General features: G+C 36.7%; 1 protein-coding gene across 1 annotated transcript in view; it reads right to left on the bottom strand.

Annotated features, from left to right (window-relative positions):
- EYS (eyes shut homolog) overlaps positions 1 to 23,486 on the bottom strand; it is a 944,860-nt gene that overhangs the window by 310,484 nt on the left and 610,890 nt on the right. Inside the window, exons 32-33 of the mRNA XM_075087034.1 lie at positions 15,080 to 15,261; positions 13,239 to 13,330 (exon numbers count right to left, since the gene is read on the bottom strand). Coding sequence (XP_074943135.1) covers positions 13,239 to 13,330; positions 15,080 to 15,261 — 274 coding nt within the window. The remainder of the gene's footprint in view (positions 1 to 13,238; positions 13,331 to 15,079; positions 15,262 to 23,486) is intronic.

Raw genomic sequence — 23,486 nt, forward strand, 5'->3', positions numbered from 1 at the left:
ACAGTATTAAATCCATTGCCCAATGCCTCGCAGGTTGGAAGGATGGAAAGGTCAGATAATAATTTGATAACTGTTGGGATAATGGTACCTAAACATGACAATATCTGCATGAAATCAAAATCCTTTTACATAATGTCCTTACTTGCTGACATTTGCTAGTCATGATTAAGCGACGTGTTTGTGATTATCATAAAATGATAGAAAGGTAATAAAACAAATGGGGGAAGATGAGGAGGGAAGAGGGGATGCCCAGATAAAGCATTGTGTCATTCATGCTGTGCAGCATTGCTAGGAATAAAGCTTCTTTAATCGTGTTTTCCTAATAAGAAAGGGAAATCTCTTCTTCTAGAAACAAGATTGAAACTTTCACTCATCTCTAGCAATTTCACTTTGAATGTGATCATGCTAAACAACAATAAAAACCTCGCTAATTACCCTTGAACTATTTAGGACGTAATGTTAGCATGCAGTCTATTAAACAAAAATAAAAGTAGGTTTGCAAACAGCTGTATCAAATACGAGTTGTGAACTATAAGAATTAAAGAGAAGTTTTATTATTATATATTCTAAAAAACAGTCCCAAAGTTCCCTGGTTTTATTGAAGACAACTGACTCATTAATTAAAGCTGAGAAACATATTTCATTTTCACTGTGTTTAATTATCATTTTTACAGATTTCTTAGCTTAAAAAAATCAAAGCCACCTCCTGTTTCCCTCTGTTTTCACTCAGTATCTAGTAGATTTCATTTTCCAGTTTCACATTCAAACTGCTCCTTGCAGTAGAACATTTATTTTTGTAAAATTGCAACAAAACAACAGATATATTTTGATAGACAATTAAGAGTTACATTTTCTTAATGCACATTTAAAAGGTTGGATCAATGTCGACCCAGTACTGGTTTTAAAAACCGTAAGGCTTTGCAAAGGCATTTGAGATAACTTTGAGATTGAAACAACCCTGGACCTCTCTGCTCAGAGAGGTTGTGCAGGTTTCACCCTTGGAGGTTTTCAAAAGCTGACTGAACAAAGCCCTAAACCACCTGGCCTGACCCCCTGGCTGGCCCTGTTTTGAGCAGGAGGTTGGACTACAGACCTCCCAAAGTCCCTTCTAGCTCGAATTATCCCATGATTCTTCAGTCCTGTGACATTTTTCTTTAGCAGAAAAAAACCCCCAACCAACCCTGTAGTAATAACATTTAGAGAATAAGGCAGAATCTTATATTACCCTCAGAAGATTTATTTAAATAGAAAATATGAGAGTTACACTCAGAGTCATTAAATTGTCTCTCCACAGTAAGATGCATCATTTTAGACTGCTCACATCTGTTGGTGCCGACTGTGCCCTACTGAGACACCAGGTAACACACACTTTCATGTTGCTGATGAACTAATGAGTCAACAACATATTTTTTTCTCATTCCCTCTGACAGCAGACTCATATTTCCTGGACCTGGAGCTGATTTTTTATTCTGGTCTTAGAGGGTGATTTAACTAAATAAATAAGAACAATGAAGCTAATGACAAGGCATGATGCAAACTTCTCTAAGAATACAGGGGAAAAAAAATATCTTTATTTCATACTCTAAGGAATGAATAAATATGGTACCCCCTCATTCTTTTCACAGAGGTTACACTTATATTACTAAACTAAAAAGGTCCACAACATGAGTTTAAGTCCTGACACAAAATCATCCGTATTTTTATGAAGTTATCACAGTTCCTGTTACAGTTGCCACCCAGGCTAGCTATCGCCTCCAATTCTGAAACGGAAAAAGTTCACTGGTTAGTGCAATTCAGGAATCATTCCTAATTTAAATGTTGCCAAAGTATTATTTTGCAGTAAGTATTTTTATAGACATGATCTGGGACTTGTCAGCTGGCCTCAGGTCCAGAGAACAGCCTTCAGACTTCAGTTTTATTTACTATTATAGATTTAGCCAGAGAAAAAAACAATAACCTATGCCTCTGGCCATTTCTGTCTTTGCAGTTTGGAGACCTTCAAGTTTCTTGCTTCTCACATTGTAACAACCTTAAATGCTATTGACAGAAATTAAACTTAGAAAACAATATGCACTTCTTCCAAGTTGGTGTAGATGCTAATACAGGTTCATTTATTAAAAAGCTTGGCTCAAATGACAGTACTATATTCAAGCATTCAGACAGTGGCAAGTTTAGAGTTGGATCTAGATTTGCAACACTGACATTTTATTTCTAGTGAAACTGAAAGACTGCACTGAATAAGAAGATAGATACACAGTGGGAATTCATATTTACATCAACTCTGCATGCCAGCATTATTTTTGGTCTCTATACCCTGTTTCTGTTCTCCTTAAAATCATTCTATGCTTGTGACATGAAGCCAAGGGAGCCACAGAACATTGAACCCACTTCTAGTGTATCCATAAGTATCTTTTGATGTTCCTCAGAAAATAACATAGAACAAAATTTTAGGTATGCTGCATGTTATTAGAGTCTTTATGGTTTTTATGTTTCTGTCCCTGCAATAAGTTGTTTCAGAAGTTAAAGTAGAAAATTTTGGTTCTTAGAAGTAAGACTAACAAGCTCTTTTGAGATCCAAAGGATAAGGAAGTAACAATGACAGAAATATTATTAGTATTTATTTAGTTAAATAATCTAAGCAAGAACAGATCACTATACACTACAGATTTGTCCCTTTGATAACTCTAAATTATGACTTCTGACTGTCTGATGGCAGAGTTCTGAAAAGGTGTAGAATGCGATTTGTACCCAAGATTTGGCATGACTAAGTAAGCTTTTATCTTAAAGAGGCTGTAAAACAACAGTTTGTATCAAACTAATTGGTGGTATTAAGTTTCTATTAACTGTTATTATGATCAGTTTAGTATAATTAAATCCATTGCATTCAATTACATTGTTAGAAAAAGGCAGTTCTCTGTTGACTCATTAAAATTATGATAAATAGTCACTCTTTGTGGAATATGAAAAACATGCCCAACATATTGAGGTTCGATTTCATGATGGTTTTTCACTCCAACTAAGATTACTTTATATTGCATTGATGTAAAATAAAATATTATTATTTAGCTGCATACAAATGCACTTAGTTATAATCTTTTGTTGTATTAGAAGATTTGATCAGTGCAGGTTTTTTTGTATACTGAGACAGATATACAAGATGAAAGTCTAATTTCATTCTCGTCCATTTCTGGAAACTAACTCAAGATCTGAAAATATTAATGCCAAGTTTTTCTGTCATCATTTCTCAGTTTTGTCCATTTCCATGATTCCTGCTTTCTCTGGGAAACCTTAGTTCTTGTTGAATGAATAAAGCACTTGTAGAGAATTAAGAATAGCAGAGGGTATTCTGACATGTCTGGCAATGCAGAACTGAGATTTTTACTACAAAATGTTTGAAAGAAGTATGCTCATGTAACATCAGCACTATAACAGCATGATTTTTTTCTGAAAGAAAGCTTGTTTCTGAAAGACACTTATATTGCTCATTTTTAAGAAGACAAGCTTTAATATTTTAGAGAAATTCTGAAAGTGAATGGAGGACTGTTAATATGTACAGTAGATATGGTGGAGCTTGGATCATCTCACTGGCATTTCTTACACATCTATAGGTGTGGTCTGACTGGCAATTTAGGTAAAGGACTAAGTTCCAGCCTTTATTCCATGGGCATTCATATGTTCTTCCTCTGTTCTTTGCACAGCAATTTGCATTAAGGAAATCATTCAGCTGAAAACAAACAAAAAAGCATGTATCTTTAACTGGATCAGTTCTTTATATAAGGTCTGGCCACATGAGCCAGTAGCCAGATTAAAAAGCCAACCAAACAAAACAAAAACAAACAAACAAACAAAAAAAAAACACACAGAGGGAGAACAAAGTAGCTTGAACACAGAAAAAAACACCATGTTTCCCTGAGGCCAATAGCTTTCTTTTGAAGGGACTCTGAATTGTCCCCCTTTTGTTGAAGTGACCTCCAAAAAGACATAAAAGGGATCCCTCTTTTTAAGACAGACATTGTTTAGAGCACAAGCTAACCTGATTTTTAAGAGGTAACTTTTTAAATACTGAAAATGTAGAAATAAGTGTGATAGATTAAATAAAAGGCTTGAACGCAAATTTATTCTCTGACTTGAATACATTCTTTACTATTTATTGTTGGTCTGAAACAAAATCTCCTTCCTTCTGTGACCTTACACGGCTCACCTTAGTGCTTCCTTCCTACAGCAAGCAGACACTCTTTTTTTTTTTCCAGGATTTTCCCAGTCTGCGTTGTTGCTGCAGACTCTCTGCAGGCTCCATGTCCTTCAGGGAGACAAAGCTTATTTGCTTTCAGAAGAGGAGCTATCCCCCTGACTCCAGATGACTGTGACTGAAAGGGTATCATGGGATAAAGTAGCAAGACAGCTTCCTTCTTATTAAGTAGGAGTTACAGTGCATAGTATTCATACAGCTCTGAATAAAGAAGACAGCTATACTCCTTGTCCCGCTGTCTGCGTATCCCTCTTTCTGCAGCTTGCATCATCTTTCAAATACTCATGCTGCCTCATATCTGCCTCAGTACAATGATTTTCATGAAACTTATGCCTCCAGGCTTCTGGATGCAATGCACAGTGCTTAACAGCATTTGTCCCCCAGTATAGAAGTGGCCAATTACTTTTGTTTCTCTGTTCTCTGGGACATCTTTCAAATAGCAGAGCTTGAGTTTTGTGGTGAAAGGGTATCTAGCAGGTGAAAAAAGCTTTGAGGTGAGAATGAATTACACCTCTGGGATGTCTGCTACTGCCTGTTCATATAGCCAGGGTCACGTATCTGAGACACAGGGTTAGCAGGGTCAGAAAGGAATCTTTACCCAGCTTTTATTTTCAGCTTTCACTGCAGTACTGGTTGGGGTTTGCCAGCTGGAATCGTTTGAATATAATAATTTCTCACCAATACTATGGGTTTAGGAAGGGGTGACCACAGTAGAATGTAACTTAGGAAAATATTTAAGAAAAAGGGTTTGATTTGACTGAAGACTGTGGCTTTCTGAACAAAATATTGATCATTTATGACATAAAGGAAGTCAACCTAGTGATTCTTTGGTGGTCAGATGAGTGGTCCCTTCTGGTCTGAAACTCTGAAATCAAGAAATTTTAGACATTTTATTTTAGATAAAAATGGTAGCCTATGGTATGTTTTTCTGAAGTTTTCAAACAATGTAACATGGTCATCTATAAACAGGAAAAGAAGTCCTATAAAATATTATCTAAATGCAACACTGTTTGTTTCTGGTGTATTTATTCTTAATTAGTATGCATATATTGTATAAAATACATTGACATCACATGTGAAAACATGAGGACTTAAAATCACTTTGTTTAGGAAGTCAAAGGGCTCAGCACATTGAATATGTAAAAGAAACTACCGGATTGTGTGTATTATATATATTAGGTCTGCTTCCCAAATAACAAAAACCATTCGGAAATAGGGTGTTGATGTGTTCAATTAGTTTTTATAAGAAAAAAAAATATTTCAAATGTATAAAAGATGTCAGTCAATACTGTAACTACTTCGAAAATTATCGATTTGGGCTAGTCTGAGGGTAAAATTATGAACAATTTGGGAAACAAATAATGTGAAGAATGGAGTTAAGAGTTACTATAGAGATCACATGGGATAGAACAGGATTTAAATATGCTTAAACAGACATCTAGCTAAGGACATAACCTGAGGAAAAGCCTCCGGCAAATACATAAATTATTGAGACAGTATATCTAAGAGATATGGAATTTAGTGATATGCAGCAGCCAGTAAGAAGGAGCATGTTGTTTCTTTACTTTTTCTACTGAAGACAGAGAAAGAAAGGCAATTATAAGTAAGGAAAAAATGAATAGTTTGCGAATCTAGAAATAATAATATAGTTTTGTTTTTTACGATAATGATACTTCAAAGAACAGACAGTAGTTCTACTACTGAAGTTTAAGATGTTCTCTTTTCAGAAAAAAAAAGAAACTAACTGGTACTATGACAATACTTAAGATTAATAGAAGATAGCTGCATTGATACACTGTACATGAAACTAATTTCTGGTATTTGTACACAAAAATAATCTTCAGCTACAGAAATCAATGCTTACTCACAAAGCAAACTGGGTAAGTTCAATTTCATTGATTGCCTATCCCTTTCCTTAACGTTTCTTCAGCAGCATATATCATCAATGCATCCTCAGCATTCAACCTATGTAGAGACCAGTTTGCTTATCTATTATTGTTCAATAGTTCTGATGATTTTTAGTGAGATGCTGTATTTGTGTTTACATTGCTGTTCCTCTCTAGCATCTGCAAAATCATTATTTCCATAGTGCTCTAAGTCATTAAAAACGGAGGATCAGGTTTTTGGGCAAAAAACCCCAGCACAATCTGAAAACCTTTATTGATTAACCATTTATTCTTAGGAAGCACCGCCATTTATTTTGAACACTTGACCTCCAAATAGAAAGATACATTAAGCTACATTTAAATTATCAAGTATTTATGAGATAAAGTAATGAATAAAATTAGTCACAGGAGGGAATGTTATTAGCCCAACTCCCCTTCTACTTATCTGTGAAAGGATTAAAATACAGTTAATTCTCTCTAAATGTACTGCACAGGTTAGTAGAATGAACTGGAAAACACATAAAGATAGATTATGACTAGAAAGATTTCAGAACTTTTTCTCTATTTATTGTTTTTTATTGAAATTTGGTTTTACTCTCACAGTTCATAAATCAGAATCTCCTTTGATTCTCTTGCTTCAATCCAGCGTTTCCTTTTCTATGGCACTGTCATGCTCTGCTAGTGAACAGTAATAGTGTCATCGTGTAACGGAAATCTTCAGCACCTAGATACTAGTTTCCCATTTTTTGAGCTATTTGTGCCAACAGCCACTCTTTGTTGTTGCAAAGTCAGTACTTTTTTACTTTCAGATGTATTCCAGAACATCCTTTTTGAGGGATATTCTTCACTTCTTTCTGTTATTCTGTGTGATAGTCACCATAAGTATTTTAGGTCAAATTTCTTTTATCTCTGTCCAAAAACCCCAAAACAAATCAAAAAAGAATCCTTCCAATTTTCTTGATACTTCATGATCAACTCATTCCTATTTTCTGCCTTACAAATCCAGGTCTTGACATTAGTATCATTATTTCAAAAGTTTCCATAATTTGGTTCTGTTTTAAAAAAAAGCCTCTACATCTGAAGTATATTCTCAGATCAGTTTGTTTTCATTGACTTAGCCTCTCTGCAGTGGATATTAGACAGTACATAGCAGATACAACCTAACTAGGAACCAAGATACAGTGGAATTTAGGAAACAAGAAATGCCATTTTATTACCAGTGTTAATCATAAATGAATTAGAATAAATGTAATAAACTGGACTTTTTCCAAGTAAGACCACAGAGCTGGGAAAAGTTTCAGACTATACAAAAATTAGAAATTATGAGGTAAGTCAGCAGTTGTGTTGTATTTCATACACCCCTAGTTTTACACTAGGCACTTTAGGAGGGACTGAAAAAAAGACCGACACAGACATGGCTAGGAAAGTGTGTTTGTAAGGACCCCATTAGTGGCCAGTTTAGAGGTCCAGCTTCCTAGATCGTTTGTATTGGTAATAAATATAAATCAGGCTTAACCCTGGGTACGTCCAAGCACATCAACAAATGTTTTGCAGCTGATGAAGTCCACTGATAGCGTCCTTGGGAGAGGCCCAGAAAATGAAAAGAGCATAAGCTATACTCTACCAAGAATACACCCCTTATGGCATTATATAAATATTGAATACACTTCTACTCTAATTAAGCAGCAGCCATTGCTATTAATATCTTGTGGCTTATGCTGCTTTTTGAGGAGATGGCTCATTAAGCATGTTTTCCTTAAGTAGGGTATAAGGCATTTACACAGTACATGAAACAACAGATGGATGACCTCTTCACCTGTCATGTTAAAAATCAAGGCCAATGTTCAGCACCTTTGTGATAAAATAAAAATAGGAATTTACAATAAAAGTGAAATTAAAAAAAAACAGAGAAACATCTGCAGATTTTTCTAACCACTTTATCTATCATCTGCTTGTCTTACCTGCCTGAAAGCCCTAGGGAAAATATGATCTTTGTAGCATATTGTGAAGGATAATAAATACAGCATATTTTGCACCATATGGGTTATCTCAGGCCTTCATAAAAAGCTATCAAAACCAAGCAATATACAGGCTCCAGAGCGAGCATGTGTTGCATTATGGCATGATTAGAAAGACCTTTTTCTGACTAGAGGAATTAGAAAACATCTATGTCTCAAAACCAAGAGAATCAATCACCAAAAGTTATACAGTTAACTACTGCAAACTTCAGATTACAAACATTATGAGTTAAAGGAGAATAACAATGCGCTCTTTAAAAAAGCAAATTACCACATTTTGCTGTTGATTTCTAGACTGATGGAGCACCTGAACCAGTTTTCTAATCTTAATGGTTATTGTTGATTAAAAAAATGTTCAAAGTGGATAGACTTTTTTAGAAGAAAGAAGTTGTACTGGTGACATCTACTGCATAATCAATTTATAAGCTGATATATTTGCTAAAGCAATTGACAAATGTGATCTGAGATTAAAAGTAAAATTAAAAATGTTCTTTTATTTAATCAATGAAATTAAGACACTATTATTAGAAGTACTGAAATAATTGTTGAAATGGAGCATAGCAGACCAAGAAAAGGACAAATTTACAATAATGCTGCTGCAATTTGGCCTGTTTCTGTGATACATGTTACTGTATCAACTTGTTTTGATGACAAAGATTGAAGAAGATAAATCTTAAAGCAGTTAACGAAGGCAGTTTTATAAGGACTGGAATGAGAAGATTGCGGTAGAGCATCCTCTGTGTCGCCAGAAAGGTAGTGGTATCTTCACAACAAAACCCAACATGTAAACTTCCCAATGCTTGAGTCCCTTTAACATTTCCTTCCCGTCACAATACCCTGCAGAAATCCAATCCCTGTGGCATATTGCCCATTATCTGTTTTTCACTGTAGCTCTTTCACTTCCTTGGTAACATTCTTAAGAAACGAAACCATACAATCATATATGTGAGTGAAACAGCTGCAATGATTTTCATTAATAGCTAGACTTGGTAAACAACCGCACTAGCTTCCACATAAAACAGAACTCTCAGGCACTGCTCTGAGGCAAACCTTGGCAACATGTCAGTTTTAGCAGCCAATGCCATAAATAAAGACTAACCTGATGCAAAAAGTTATGCCCTATCCAAAATTATCAAGTTATCCAAGACCTTGATGCAAATCCAGTCCTCTTATTATAACCAATTTTATTAAATTGTTACAACTGTTGTTACCACAATATTCCATCATCATGAAAAACTTGTTTCAGCAATGCTGCTGTTTTACTTTCAGCATAAATATTCTGGTGAACTACGAGAACTGGATATAGGGTAGTGTCTGACAGTAATATGCACGTTTATTTGCAAACATTAAAAGGTGTGACATTTCTTTTATTCACACCAAGAATGATTTCTGTGGGATAAAGGAAGCAATAAAATGTTCCCCTGTAAGCAGAAAAGGAAGATATTATCACTATATAATTTTCACTGTATTTCAACTTGTATTACATAACACTCACTACCTTTAAGTGTATTTATTTCATTTAATATGATATTGTAGAGGCAGTATATTCTTTGCAGATGGCTTATCTTTAGGAGCTGAGATGCACTGCTTTTAGTGAATTTGAAATACAAAAATCTTTCCATCATAAGGCCACATCAAAAGGGCTCCAAACAATTAAGAATACTTTAACTAATGGGAATGAGCAGTTTCTTTCAACAAGCCAGTACAAAACATTTTTTTAATTATCTGTGATGTCCGTTCGTAATACTTAACATCTGCATAACAAAGAAAATCCCACACTGTGCATACCCACTATGTTACAGCAATCAGTATCTCCTACATTCCCATCCTCACTTTGCCAAGTTACCAGATACAATTGTTCAAAACTTAACTTACTTATCTCACTGCAAATCAGCTCTGTGAAGATTGAACAATGTTTGCAAAGCTCCAGACAGCTGCTGAATAAGCTATGGCAATTTTTCAGCAAAGCTATTTTAAGTTTTACTATGCTGTATTATACTGCAGTTCATTAAATTAAATGTTAACTTCATAAAAGAAGTAACACGTATTTCAAGAATGACTCTATCAAATCTAATTTTCAACAATATATATTTAATTGTTAACAAAGAAAAAACTATGTAAAGCAGTGGTTGTTATACCTTTCCGTACACCATATACATTTCCTGAAGTGACTCAAGCACATGTGAAGATGCACTAGATGAAAATAAGAAGCAACGTCTAACCAAATCGTTCTGACATCTGTGCCATTAAGATTTTAGATCTTAGAATCATAGAATCATTTAGGTTGGAGAAGACCTTTAAGATCATAGAATCCAACCGTTAACCTAGCGCTGCCAAGTCCACCACTAAACCATGTCCCTAAGCACCACATCTACATGTCTTTTAAATACCTCCAAGGATGGTGACATAACCACTTCCCCGGGCAGCCTCTTACAGTACTCCCACCCAACTTCGTGTTGTCTGCACAATGTCGTCTTAAAACAATGTCTAAAACCATTTCCAGTCTATTAAAGTGAGTAGAGTGATTAATTAATAATTGTTCACTAATTAACCTGAATCCCATAAATGGTATGCATTCCTTCTCTTTCAACAGCAAAAATCAGTACGGCTCATCTTACCTGAGCTGTCCTGAAATAATTACCATTCTCTGCATATGAAAGAAGATGACTCTTTCTTCCTTTCTTTTAATTCTCAAAAGGAACACCAGAAATAGAAAGCGGGTTGTTTTTCTCGCCAGCTATTGACATAGGCTGATTTATAGATTCAAGTTATTTGCTGCTTGATGGAGTTGTGGGAAAATGCATTTACATCATGATCGTTAATATATCCCTCAGTAACATCAATGACATGGCAGTTCTAATGCTGTGGCACCAGGGGAAAGGATGTTTTTCTTCAAGTCTCCTATAGTACCGAGGGTTTGGGTATTCATACATTTGTTACCTTCAGGATCTTAAATCTTTCTTAAAATGAACAACAACAGAATAACAATATAATTCTAAAGGATTAAATTAGCTAACAGACTAAAAATTTTATGTCTCAAGTCCTTTTCCACTTTCTTTGTGTCACTTGGGTTTTTTTTAGACTTCTTTGGTATTCTCCCTCAGTTGTCTTTAACAGACTTGCAGAGTCCTTGATTAGTCACTGTTCACACTGAAGCTGCTTAATGCCTTTATCATCTTTATATCTCTTCTGTAGAAAAAAATTCTACTTCTACTTTCTCTATTTTGAGGTTGAGAAAGGGTCAAAAGCAGAGAAATAAACAGAACTGCATCTGTTATTTGAGATTTTAGATTATCCCACTTTCATAAGTGTCATAAAGATGTATTCTATTCCCTCCTGGTCAGAGAGGAGCTTATGCTGCTTTTAGCTTCCAATAGTATGGTTTGGTTTTATGCTATTCCCTTTTTGGGTGATAAGCACAAATGGAGTGAATTACTGGCTTTTGCTCCTTGTGTTAGTTTGCATTGTCTTACTGTGTGGACTGGTGCTTGAGCCCGGTACACCATGCTGGAAAAATATATGACAGCGATGATAGCTGAAATGCAGCAACAAACTGTGGTCCTTCTCACTGACTAGTCACTGCCACATCTGAGGCAGCAAGGCACAATACAATGGATACAATCACCACTACAGCTTCCCATAGAAGCTAAGGGTCCAGTTGTAGCTGTCCTGCTGTAGTGCTTCATTTAGCCACATTCGGACAGATCTAGCTATAAAAGGCTTACTCCAGTAAGAGACTTTTGTTCCTTCTGTACCCCTTCACAAACTTCTAACAGCTAGTTCTCTTTCTTCTTGCTGGACTTGAGGACGTGTACCTATTTTAATCTGTCTAATAGGAATTAGACTCACTAGGACTCATGTCTAATGTTACTATAGAATGAAACCAAAACTTTCTCTTCCAAGTTCTTAAAAGGTTGTGGATTCTAACAGCACAGACTTTGGTCATTAGACACATCTATGTACATTTGCTTGGTTAAAAAAAACCCCAAAATACATGCACGTCACCATTGCTCCTGTGCAAAGAAACATTTTTTCACAAGTATTTGAAAAGGATCGACTTTTTATTAGTGATCCAGATTCCCAGTTTAACTTAGTAACAAGATTAGTGCACCCTGGTAACCTCTAACAGATGTCTGAACTGTGTTTAGACAGCTGTTTTAGAGGTCTCAACTATACAAAAACCTAACTTTCTCTTTTTCTGCCTTTTTTTTGCTTGTTTTTGAAGCACAGATGTCCTCTCAAAATCAAATACAGTTGATTTTGGTAGGTCAGAATTTGGTAGGACAGAATTACTTTGTTCAGCTTCACAGTACAATGGAGTCACCTAAGAGTTTGATTACAAGGCTTGCTGCACTTTGGTTTTCTGCATACCTATTTCCAGACAACACCAGGTGCTTTTTCCCCTTTGATTTCCTGTAAGATATCCAAATGTGATTGCTTTGGTCAGCCTTCTTGTGGATTCTTACAATGGCAAGTATTTATATTATTTCAAAACATACATTTGTCTTTCCCACTACATTGCCATGACAGGTAACAAACATAATCTGGAAACAAAGAACATGGAAAACCTACTACCTACATCATTTTTCTTTCATTTTATACTCCTTCAGTTGCAAGTATTGTTACTTTTACAGGAGTAATATACCCTATTATGAGTTGCAAGTCAGTGACAGCAACAGAAGTCATAGTGCTGCTTCTGCCTATCTATTTTCCAGGATTTTTCTATTAGTCACACTCTCATCGGAAATTCAACTGTTTCCTGCACTAAGTAGCTTCGACCTACTGAACAGTACCTCCCTGCCTGAATATTTGTCTTTGCTATGGTACCTCCTTTCAGTGAGAAAAAATTTATTTCCATTGAGTACTTCAGTGATGTGATGAGCACTGTCCCACTGTCCTGTAGTTTTAAACATTCTTTCCAAGGGTGTGTTGTACTCCACACTCCCATAAAATGATTTAACTGCACACCTTCAGGTATCAGTCATAGCTAATGAGATATAATGTCATTGGAATTTACTAACTATCCAATCTAGATGATCTTTGAAGCAATTATGAACACAGATAACAGTAAAATATAAAACTCACCTAATTTGTACTTTATACCAGTGTCCATCATCCACTCTAGCAGTAGTAGTGATGTTTTTGACTTCTGCTGCTTCATCACATAAAAACTGGTACTACAGTGTGGGAAAAATGTTTTTATTACATAATTTCTAATAATTAAACAGTTAGAGGCTTAGAAACTTGAATTTAAAAATAAATGGTTTCATAAAAACCTCAAGAATGTCATATGTATCAAGGAAAACTAATGTTTCATTGAAGATCTGGATCAGGAAATCCTTTGTACCAGAAATATAGAAGCACACATATATGCTTTCTAGACTGCATGAAAATGCTTTAATCTTTGTGTGTTGTACAATCAGATATTATGAGCCTGATCTGCAAAGAAGTTGACCATCTGCAGCCCAGCTGAGATTAACATTGGCCATGGGTGAATTTTACTTACCATTTTATGGCCTCCTTACACTTCCAAACACGTAATGTAGCGTGTAGGCTTGAGCATTTTGGAACACCATTTAATTTCCTATACTAATGTGAACAAGCACTTGATTTCATGGTTTGTCTACTTGTAATTGTAGCTTGATTGTGAGCTTAGAACCATTTGTTCATTGGGCTTTAAATAGACATTTAATTGACCGGCTTTGTGAATGATTAAGTGAATTCAATTAGTTTTAACATGGCACACTGGGATCTCTGAATAGATTTTTGTCAATTAAAGTACTTTCATATTTTATGGTGCTTATGATATGTTAGAAAAATATTTTTCTGCATCATTACTTTACCATGAATACAAGTAAGATGGACTTAAAGCTGTCAACATTTTCTAAACCTTGGATAACTTCCTGCCCCTGACTAATCTCATTTCTTCTGGATAAAGATAGTCACAATATAATAAAACACAGTAAAACAAAATATAACAAAATAAAGTAAAAGGTTATTTTCTTCTTTTTCTGTTCATCTGCAATTTATATATCTTTTTAGTATGATCATGCTTTTTAAACATGAAGGCAAACAGAACTCAAATTTGTTCTTCCTAACAGTTATTTCACAGTCCTTGCAGAAGAATATAATTACAGTCAAACTTCTGGAAATTTTTAACAGATAAATGGAAGATCCATTATGAGAAAATTAACTTATCTTTTACTATCTTTTTTATAGCCTCTTTAGTATCTGCCCATCTCTCAAGCTTTATCTGTTCCTCAGAAAAGAAGGAATAATTTGCCAAAGGTAAAGATATATGGGGATGCACACTTTAATGCTTAATGTTTATAAACAAATGTATTCCTGTTTAGTTTGTTCACGAAACCCAAGCAAATGTTTTTTGGGATCCTGTGGAACTGTGAATTAACACGCTAGATCAAGTAAAAGGTTTTTTTCCACTCAGAGCCACACAATAACAGAGACACACTTATTCCCTTGAACAGTAAATTTTCCTACAACAATTCACTCAGTTCCACAGCCTCCCTTATAACAATTTTAATAAATTTGCATGTGAGGAGGTTCAGTAAGTTTAGGCTTTGTATATAAAATAGAATACCTTAACTCATACCAGTTGTAAAGACAAAATCTACATTCTTTCTTTTTGTCTTTTAATATGTACTTTTTATATGAGACAATCCAATTATAATCACTATTCAATTTTCCTCAAGCACCACCTCTTGTAAGACATATTAGTTATATTAGTCATGAATTTGGACTAACAGTTAGCAAGTTTGACAACTATTTTCCTTAAAATACTGAAGGATATCAAGTCTCCGTATCTCTATCTACTATCTTCTATAGTAGGTAATAGAAAAAATATTACAATTTTTATAGAACCTAATTTTTACTTACTTCTCCTTCAGTGGGCAATTTTGACACCTTACCTGTAAGGTACCATGATTGATGAAAAGCTGCATTAAAAAATGTCCTGGGCCTTGTTCAATATACAGGAGGAGTCCATGAGGATTATAGGTCTTAAATTCCAACTGGATGAAGTTTTGCATGTTCAAATGCAAGCCTTGAAATTCCAGGTAAGAATCACCGTGATAGCGAGCATAACTAAAATCTGTAAATAGAATTTTGCAAGATATAAGGATACAAAGACATTTTTCTTCCTCACCCACAGCTCTCTTATTCTGCTAATGGTAGCAAAGATATAGGATACTCTTTTACATCTGTCACAGAGACAGACAGGAATCTGAAAACTGATGTTTTCTTCTGTCAAAGATTAACGCTGAGAATTTATAAAACTCGACATAAAGGTTTAGATTATATTAAGCGGATAACTAGGATCAATGCCTGAAAGAAAAGGCTATGAAGATGATAGCACTTGGAACATACCTAGCAGCTTTGGCTCCCCATAAGTGAAGAATAGTTTTTTCAAAGTTAGGCGTTCACATAGTTTTTGATGCAAGAATGAATGTGTTTGAAGTCTTTGCAGGAACAACATAGTATGAAAAGTAAGGAAGACATTCCACAACCTAATTATGAAATTGCCATCTTAATCAAATATGTCAACTATTTCTGTCTAAAACAAACAATGGGAAGTTGCTAGGGTGAAAGCTAAAAATTCCCCTTCTGACTACATCTAGCTTGTCTCTTTGATTTATTTAAACCACTCTTAGCCTCCAGCACCCTGTGCCATACCCAGCAAGGGCAAACGCAACTCTTATTTCAATGAAAAAATGTGAATACATGGCTGCAAGCCCATCAGATTGCAGAGGAGTACACTTAAAAGGGGCTTTTCTTTTTTTACTCCTCTCCTCTCCTCTCCTCTCCTCTCCTCTCCTCTCCTCTCCTCTCCTCTCCTCTCCTCTCCTCTCCTCTCCTCTCCTCTCCTCTCCTCTCCTCTCCTCTCCTCTCCTCTCCTCTCCTCTCCTCTCCTCGCCTCGCCTCGCCTCGCCTCGCCTCGCCTCTCCTCTCCTCGCCTCGCCTCGCCTCGCCTCTCCTCGCCTCTCCTCGCCTCGCCTCTCCTCGCCTCTCCTCGCCTCTCCTCGCCTCTCGCCTCTCCTCGCCTCTCCTCGCCTCTCCTCTCCTCGCCTCTCCTCGCCTCTCCTCTCCTCTCCTCGCCTCTCCTCGCCTCGCCTCTCCTCGCCTCTCCTCTCCTCGCCTCTCCTCACCTCGCCTCTCCTCGCCTCTCCTCTCTCCTCTCCTCGCCTCGCCTCTCCTCTCGCCTCTCCCTCTCCCTCTTTCCCTTCCCTTCCCCACCTCCTTTTCTCTCTCCCTTAATTTCTTCTTTTCATTCCCTCTCCATCCTTTCTCTCTCATATATTGTGTTTTTACAGGAAAAGAGTAATCAACACGCACATAGGTACCCACGCATGCAAAAATGCAGTCATGCACTTAGGTTTTTCACTTGCCAATACTTCAACTGGGCCTCAGATCAGTACATTTATCTGCTCATAAGGAATTAAAAATGCGTGCTCTCTTCCACACATACAACATGAGGAGTTTGGTTGTTTCTTTTTAGGACAGCTATGGTATTTTGATTTTTGCACAAGCAGAAATCTGCTTTAGTCTCACTTGAAGAATCACCTTGCATACAATTATTTGCTTAATCAACTTCATGAGACTGATAAAAATTTGAAGTAATACTAACTCACCCATCTTGTTAAAATAGTCAGCGCAACAATATGAACCTGGATACAATGCACAACGCATAATAACTGAATAATTCCATTTTGCTTGGCTCCAGTTTCACTGAATCATCTATACAGTGATTCTAAGTATCTTTGAAGGTTACAAACCACATTTCTATTTTCCAACACAGGTAAAATTTTAATCTCTTCTGACAGTAGCTCCAATAGCAAATACATTACTAAATATGTTTAAATTCTGAACATAATTATACCGGGATAAATTACAAACTATTAATGCTGCCTTCCCGTATATGACTGTAAAAGTATGCTGAATTTTACTCTTTCATGACTTTTCAGAAACCTATTTACAAAATCAGAGTCACTGAGGTCAAATCCCACACAAAGCTCTTAACAAATTCTAAGGAAGAGCCGAAAAGAGAAACAGTTACAAATCAGTATCAGTAATACATGTACACATACAACACACAGGAAAACAAAGCAAAAATTTCAAGCAATGCCAATCAATGACCAATGATGCAAAAAAGATGACTTTAAAATTTTAAATATATTTAATCTTTAAAAAATGTGTTTTGAAATATAACCTTGTATGTGTAAATTTCAGAAAACTAGAAAAACCAAACCAAACCAAAATTGCTTAGAAAACTTCTTTCATTTTACAAAAAGGACAATTCCTCTAAGATAGGGCAGACACAGCTTTAGAGGATTACCTCCAATCCCTAACCTTTGTTTGTTTCCCTTCCTAAGCTCGCCACTGAACACTAAATCTTTCCCTCATTCCATTTGCCCTGAACCGCCCCTGCACATGATCTTGCTTCTCCCATGGAACCACTTACTTATCCCCACACTCCTGAGATACTGATATCTAACCACCTCTTTTTCTTGACTCTGTTTAGAGATTAGCTTGGCTGAAGGACAGCAAAGCTGCATGGAGCATCCCTTTGCCGCAGTCCTGATTTCTTCGGTACTTTCTCAGGTTTTTGGAGGTTTTGTGGGTTTTTTTTTTGATTGTTCAGCACATAATTAAGTGGACATGTAAGAACAGGTCAAAATTAGGTCAGTTCTTTGGTGCTTTGCTAACACAAGGCATGTGAGCCCCTAGACACCTTACTAAAAGAGAGTATAATCTGTGAGGCAAAAAAAAAAAGGTGAGTGGGGAAACAACACAGTTTACTCACAATTCCTGAAACTACAGTCTAACTCTGGTAACTGAGCCCAGACTGGATTATCTACTAAATTTCAAGAAAGACCAAACAAGCAAAAGCTAGTCGCTTCTATCTTTAGCTATTCTACATTTAGCTATTCTACATAGAAATGTATAATTGTAGTAAGTACACAGATCACTGCAGACAAAAAATTTATCTTCCTATGGCCACAAATGATGTTGTCTTGCAAGACAACACACTCCATTTTTCCATGGATTTGGGGCCAATTTGGCTTCTAATGGGAAATATACTCATGCTGCTAACCAGAAAGCTTTTTAAAGAAATCAGCTTGTTAGTAAAATTGCTGCAATTGTTTGTGTCCATAAATACGAAAGAGTTAATGAGAGAAAGTACTGAAGAATATTTAGCAGACTCCAGGTCTTTTGTGAAACCCCTAAAAATGTGCTACTTAAATCACAAATGGCTACATACCTTCTCACAATAGCTATTAACATAACCCACTGCTGTGGTTTTACCTATAAAGATTCTCACATTGTTTGAAACAGTACAGAATCTCTTTATTTATAGAACATAAGCTTTGCTTATAATCCTTCTACTGCGCTTACATACAGCTTTTTCATTTGACCTCTAGAGCTGCCTTCCTAGATTGCTATTTGTCCTAAAGCAGAGTGCTCATCACCAAAACCTTTAGAAAATAAATAAAAACAACAAAAAAATGAAGCTGTATTTTATCTTTGACTCTGAATGTCTAACACTTGCTTTCCTAAGAAACAGGAAAACCCTTTGGCCTATAAAATCCTTTCAGCTATAGCTCGTTCCCCTGTGTACATACAGCTCTCCGTGTTTTTCTGTTTACATGAATTCACATTAATGTCAGAATGTTAAAAGGTTTGAGACTTAGGTGTAACAGTAAGGCTATAGGCAGGCAGGTTTGCAGCCCAGCCAACTGGCAGGCTTCATTAATTCTTGCCAGTACCTACTGGGTTTCCTCCATTCCAATGAGCTTCCGTTGCATCAGCTTCAGAATAGAGGCTTTCGATTTAAAACTTCTTGAGGGCTAGACAACTGTAACTCTTTTTTTTAAAGGCAGATAGAGATAATAAAAACTTTTAATATACTCATGAGCATATGATCCTGTGGAAGATGGTGTTTCTATCTCTGGATTTTTCTGTCTAATGCGTACTCTGCAGTTTGTTTGGATTCAGGCACAGAGAAGATCTTAATAAATGTTTTTTCTACTGCTCTTCTTTTTTGTTATGTTACACCTTAGATAAAACACTCCTGTTCAAGCTATTGCTTTTTCCTCTTTCATTGACACATCTTTTACATCACTTACTATTCCTTTAATTAGAAATACCTTACAACATTCAAAGAGAAGGCATCATTACCTATGGGAAGGACTCTCTCATGCAAAATATGAACTATTAATTTGCTATTTGGAAATTTTATTTCCAAACGGCTCTCAGAACAGAACAAATCTTGTACAACAGTGTATAACTGTGGTCATAAGAAAGTTATATTTGTTTAAAACTGGGCGATGCCAAGTGACAAAAAGTTTTAGAAAAGTGAAACGAAAAGGTCAGAGCAAGGACTGTTTCACTGGGCTGGCTACAGACCCTGCCAGCCCAACAGCCGACTTCCAATGGCAGCCCACGGCCCAGATTTAGGCTGTCCTGGGACAGCCTCTTAGCTTCCACCATGAATAATGTTGTGGCTTTCTCAGCCAGGGTGTGTGTGTGGCCCACCACACCGGGCAGCCACCTGCGCTTACCACCTCCCATGAGTCTGGCTGGCAGGCAGCCTAAACACTCAAGCAGTGGCCCGGTGTCCTGCCCCACCAATGGCCACACCAACAGCTGCCCCATGCGCCACGGCCCCCTCCATCAGTTCCTGATCGACCTGCAACTGCCCAGGGCACTGCTGAGGACAAACAAGATCTTCAGGAGCCAGCTCAGCCCACACCTTGTGTGTGCAGTAGGGGGCAAAGGCAAGTGAGACCATTACTGAAGGGTCCCTTCTGCAGGGTATGGAGGTGTCAATCTGCCAGTCTGACCTGATGTCTCCAGATCCTGGCAGGGCCAGGATCCATGATTTTGCATAGGGACCCACAAGGCTTGTCCAGCCCCCACACAGTTAACCCTTGCCACTCTTCCATGTGGGCACTAACAATGCTGCTAGGGTAACCAGAAGCATCAAGAGCTCTGGGCATGAGGGAGGAAGGCATGGGTGCCCCCAGTCCCACCAGCAACGGTTCAAGTCCTGACCAGCAGCTGACTCATCCAGCAAAACACCTGGATGTTTTGCTGACACATCTAACCAAGGTGGAGCAAGAGTGTTTTTACTTGTTAACCTAATGAAGATGACTTTAGACTAGGTGTGCTGGGGGATAGTTACCGTAACCTGAAGAGAAGTGAGGGAGGAGGAGATGTGTCTGAGCAACAGCATGATGAGAAGTTCTTGCAAGTAAGATGAATTTAAATCAATATGTGCTGGTATAGGATGGACAAGCTCCTCAACCACTGACAACTGAAGAATAGTACAAGCACTAAAAGAATTACAGACAGTAAGTCAGTTAAAACATCATTATATTTAGTTAGTCCTCCCCACCATTTCATTCTCCTCTGAGTATTCCTAACACCATCCTTTTAAATCACAAGGACACCTACAGAAAATTGAAGTTTAACAAATATTATTGTGAATGTATTCTTGGGGAGATTAGTGCTGGCAACAATTCTTCAATGACCTTGAAACTAATAATTTCATTTTAATTAATAAATAAGTCATCCAATCAGGATGGCACAAAGCAAATTTAGACATGATTCTTTGCTGAGAAACTCTCTCTGGGCTTATTTCTTTACTTTTTGAGGAATATGGGAAATACATGGACAAAAGTAAACTTTATTAGTATTACTTTGTCCCTGAAGTTGACTATTGGAAGAAAAAGTAAGGAGATTTTAACAACCAGTCTTTCTTCGTGGTAAAGCTGCTTAGTGGGAGTTCCATTTGTTGCTGGAATTTATGTCTTTAATAAAATATTACCATTTTGCACCCTGAAGGTTTTCAAACAATGACTAACTGCTGGTAAATACAGTTAAATATTTTGTCAAAACTACAGTGTATCTAACCTTTGCACTTAATACCAATAAATCATGTCAAACACTAAACTGTCGTTTGCACTTCCTTCATTCAATATTTTTAGTGTACAATTGTGTGCGTAGCTATAGTGGGAATTCAGATTTTCCAGGTACATAGTACCTTCTCCATACTACCAACAGGCATGCCCAGTGTTAACAATGTGATTGGATTGCATTTCAACCAGTGCTGAAGGTTCCCACATGCAAAAAAAGCTTCACGTGAGGAAAAACAGCTGCCATGACGGAGAAAGGGTCCAGCATTATGTTTGTGCTGAAGATGAGAAACCTTCAAGGAAAGCCTGAGGGGGACCTAACAGCAGCCTTTCAGTACCTACAAGGAGGTTACTGAGACAGTCAGGCTCTTTGTAGACAAGAATGAATAGACCATGAGAGAAAACAGTCTCAAACAGGTAACTTACCACAGTAGAAACATGCTTGCTGTCCTAACTATAAAGAATTTATGCCTCCCCAGTTTTCTGAACTCTGACAGAATATAAAAGCAGACTGAATGGATAATATTAGTCATATGAGGCTTTCTTTTTTCACCTCTTTTAGAGCCTCCTGTCTCAGGTGGCCTATGCACACAGCAGTGTTTTTTCTTCACTCTCATTATGCTGAAAGTACCTCTTTCATTTTCCTTACACTTCTACATTTTATCTCCAAAAACTGCAATTCTTTGAGGTTTCACATTTAATAAGTCATGTCAATCACTCTCTTCTGCATTCTAAAATAAGGTCAGTCATTCCAGTGAGTCCTGGAGGACAGCCACAGCAAAATAATCCATAACTTTTATTCTTTATTCCCTTAAATACAATAATCTACTTCATATTTGTAATCAGTATTTAAAAGGTTTTAGTTTGTTTTCAGGTGAGTCTCATGTTGTTCCATATGTTTTAGTCTCTCCAGCTGAAACACCTTAAAGAGCGAGCAGAGCAATGATCTTCGACCATTACTTCTATTTCCAGATGCCCTGCTATTTCACTGTGATATGCCTCACCTTTGGTGCCACATAATGTACCGACAGTTACAGTGAACCTATGTTTTATGCTGTCAAAGAAGCCTGTGCTGCATGACTAGCAGAGAATTATAGTTATGTTTTTTTCTCAAAGTTGAAATGTTCTCTAATGTGGCGTGCTAGACAACAATAAAACATGGTTAACATCCAGAACCATTGCCAGTGCAGCCCACAAGCAGCTTTCAAGCAAAGAAAAGCAACAGTTATGAATAAAACCTCTTTACTGTTCGTTCGTCATGCTCACACAGAGCTATAGGTTCCAGTAGACTGCAAAATCCTTCTGAAAGGAAAACATGGCTAGTTTAGAGCTGCTGTAATTCACTATGTCTACAGGTCTAGCCTAAACATAAACATACACACACACATGCACAAACACATGGGTAGAATTCAGCTGTGTTAAAGGGGTGGAAATTCAGACCCTAAAATCCAGGAAGCTCCTTCCATTTTCCTGCAATTATTGTGTATCTTTCCTTTGCTCACACCTGTTGATCTGTTTTCATTCTTAACTCCTTCATACTCAAAGAGTCAGTCTGCAGTGCTGTTGGTAGTGAGACCTGCACTTACTCTCCCTGCTCACTCTATAAAGGGGACAATTAGCTGCATTTTCTACTAATTCTCAGTTCTCTGCTTGATTCTGTTCGAGAGTTATTAAATGGAGTTGGAATCAACAAAAATATCTATACACACAAGATTTTCTTACTCAATACATTTTTCAAGCTGTTTTTCAAAAAAGATATATATACAAGCAGCATAGACCTTTAGAAGGAAGGGAGGTTTAAAGAAGCCAAGAAACAAACAAGCTTGAAATTTGGAGATTTCTAACCATAGAAGTAGCAACATTCTTTAATATAGACTTATGTTACGGGAAGTGGAAGTAAAATCTCTTTTTTAAAATGTAAATAATTTGTTTATTATTCACAGCATTTGGATACTGTGGGAAAAATAGGCATAAAACTTATTTATATTCAAGAAAAACAGTAGATTATATTCACAGGAATAATTTATATTTCCTATACTTTGATATATATATATAAAAAAATATATATCAAATTTCAATATGTATAAAATACATAAACCTCACACTTTTTAAAAATCTCTTGGGAAGGAGGAGAAGAGTTTCTTTTAAACTATTCTAAATATTTTGCTTAAAAGAAAACTCACTGAACCCCAGCAAATAGCTCTATTTTTGTCCCTGTTCTATGACTCATATGGGCCAAAAAAAGAGGTTCTGGAGAGTTCCCCATGTAAAGGATGGACTGGAATACTGGACTGTGCCCAGCAGTGTGGACTATGCTTCACACTGGCATATGCTATGTGCCAGTAAAACATTTTTCTCTAACAATCTTTCAAAACTATAACTTCAATGGGTCCATTTCAAA

The sequence above is a fragment of the Phalacrocorax aristotelis genome, chromosome 3 (assembly GCF_949628215.1).
Source record: "Phalacrocorax aristotelis chromosome 3, bGulAri2.1, whole genome shotgun sequence".
NCBI lineage: Eukaryota > Metazoa > Chordata > Aves > Suliformes > Phalacrocoracidae > Phalacrocorax > Phalacrocorax aristotelis.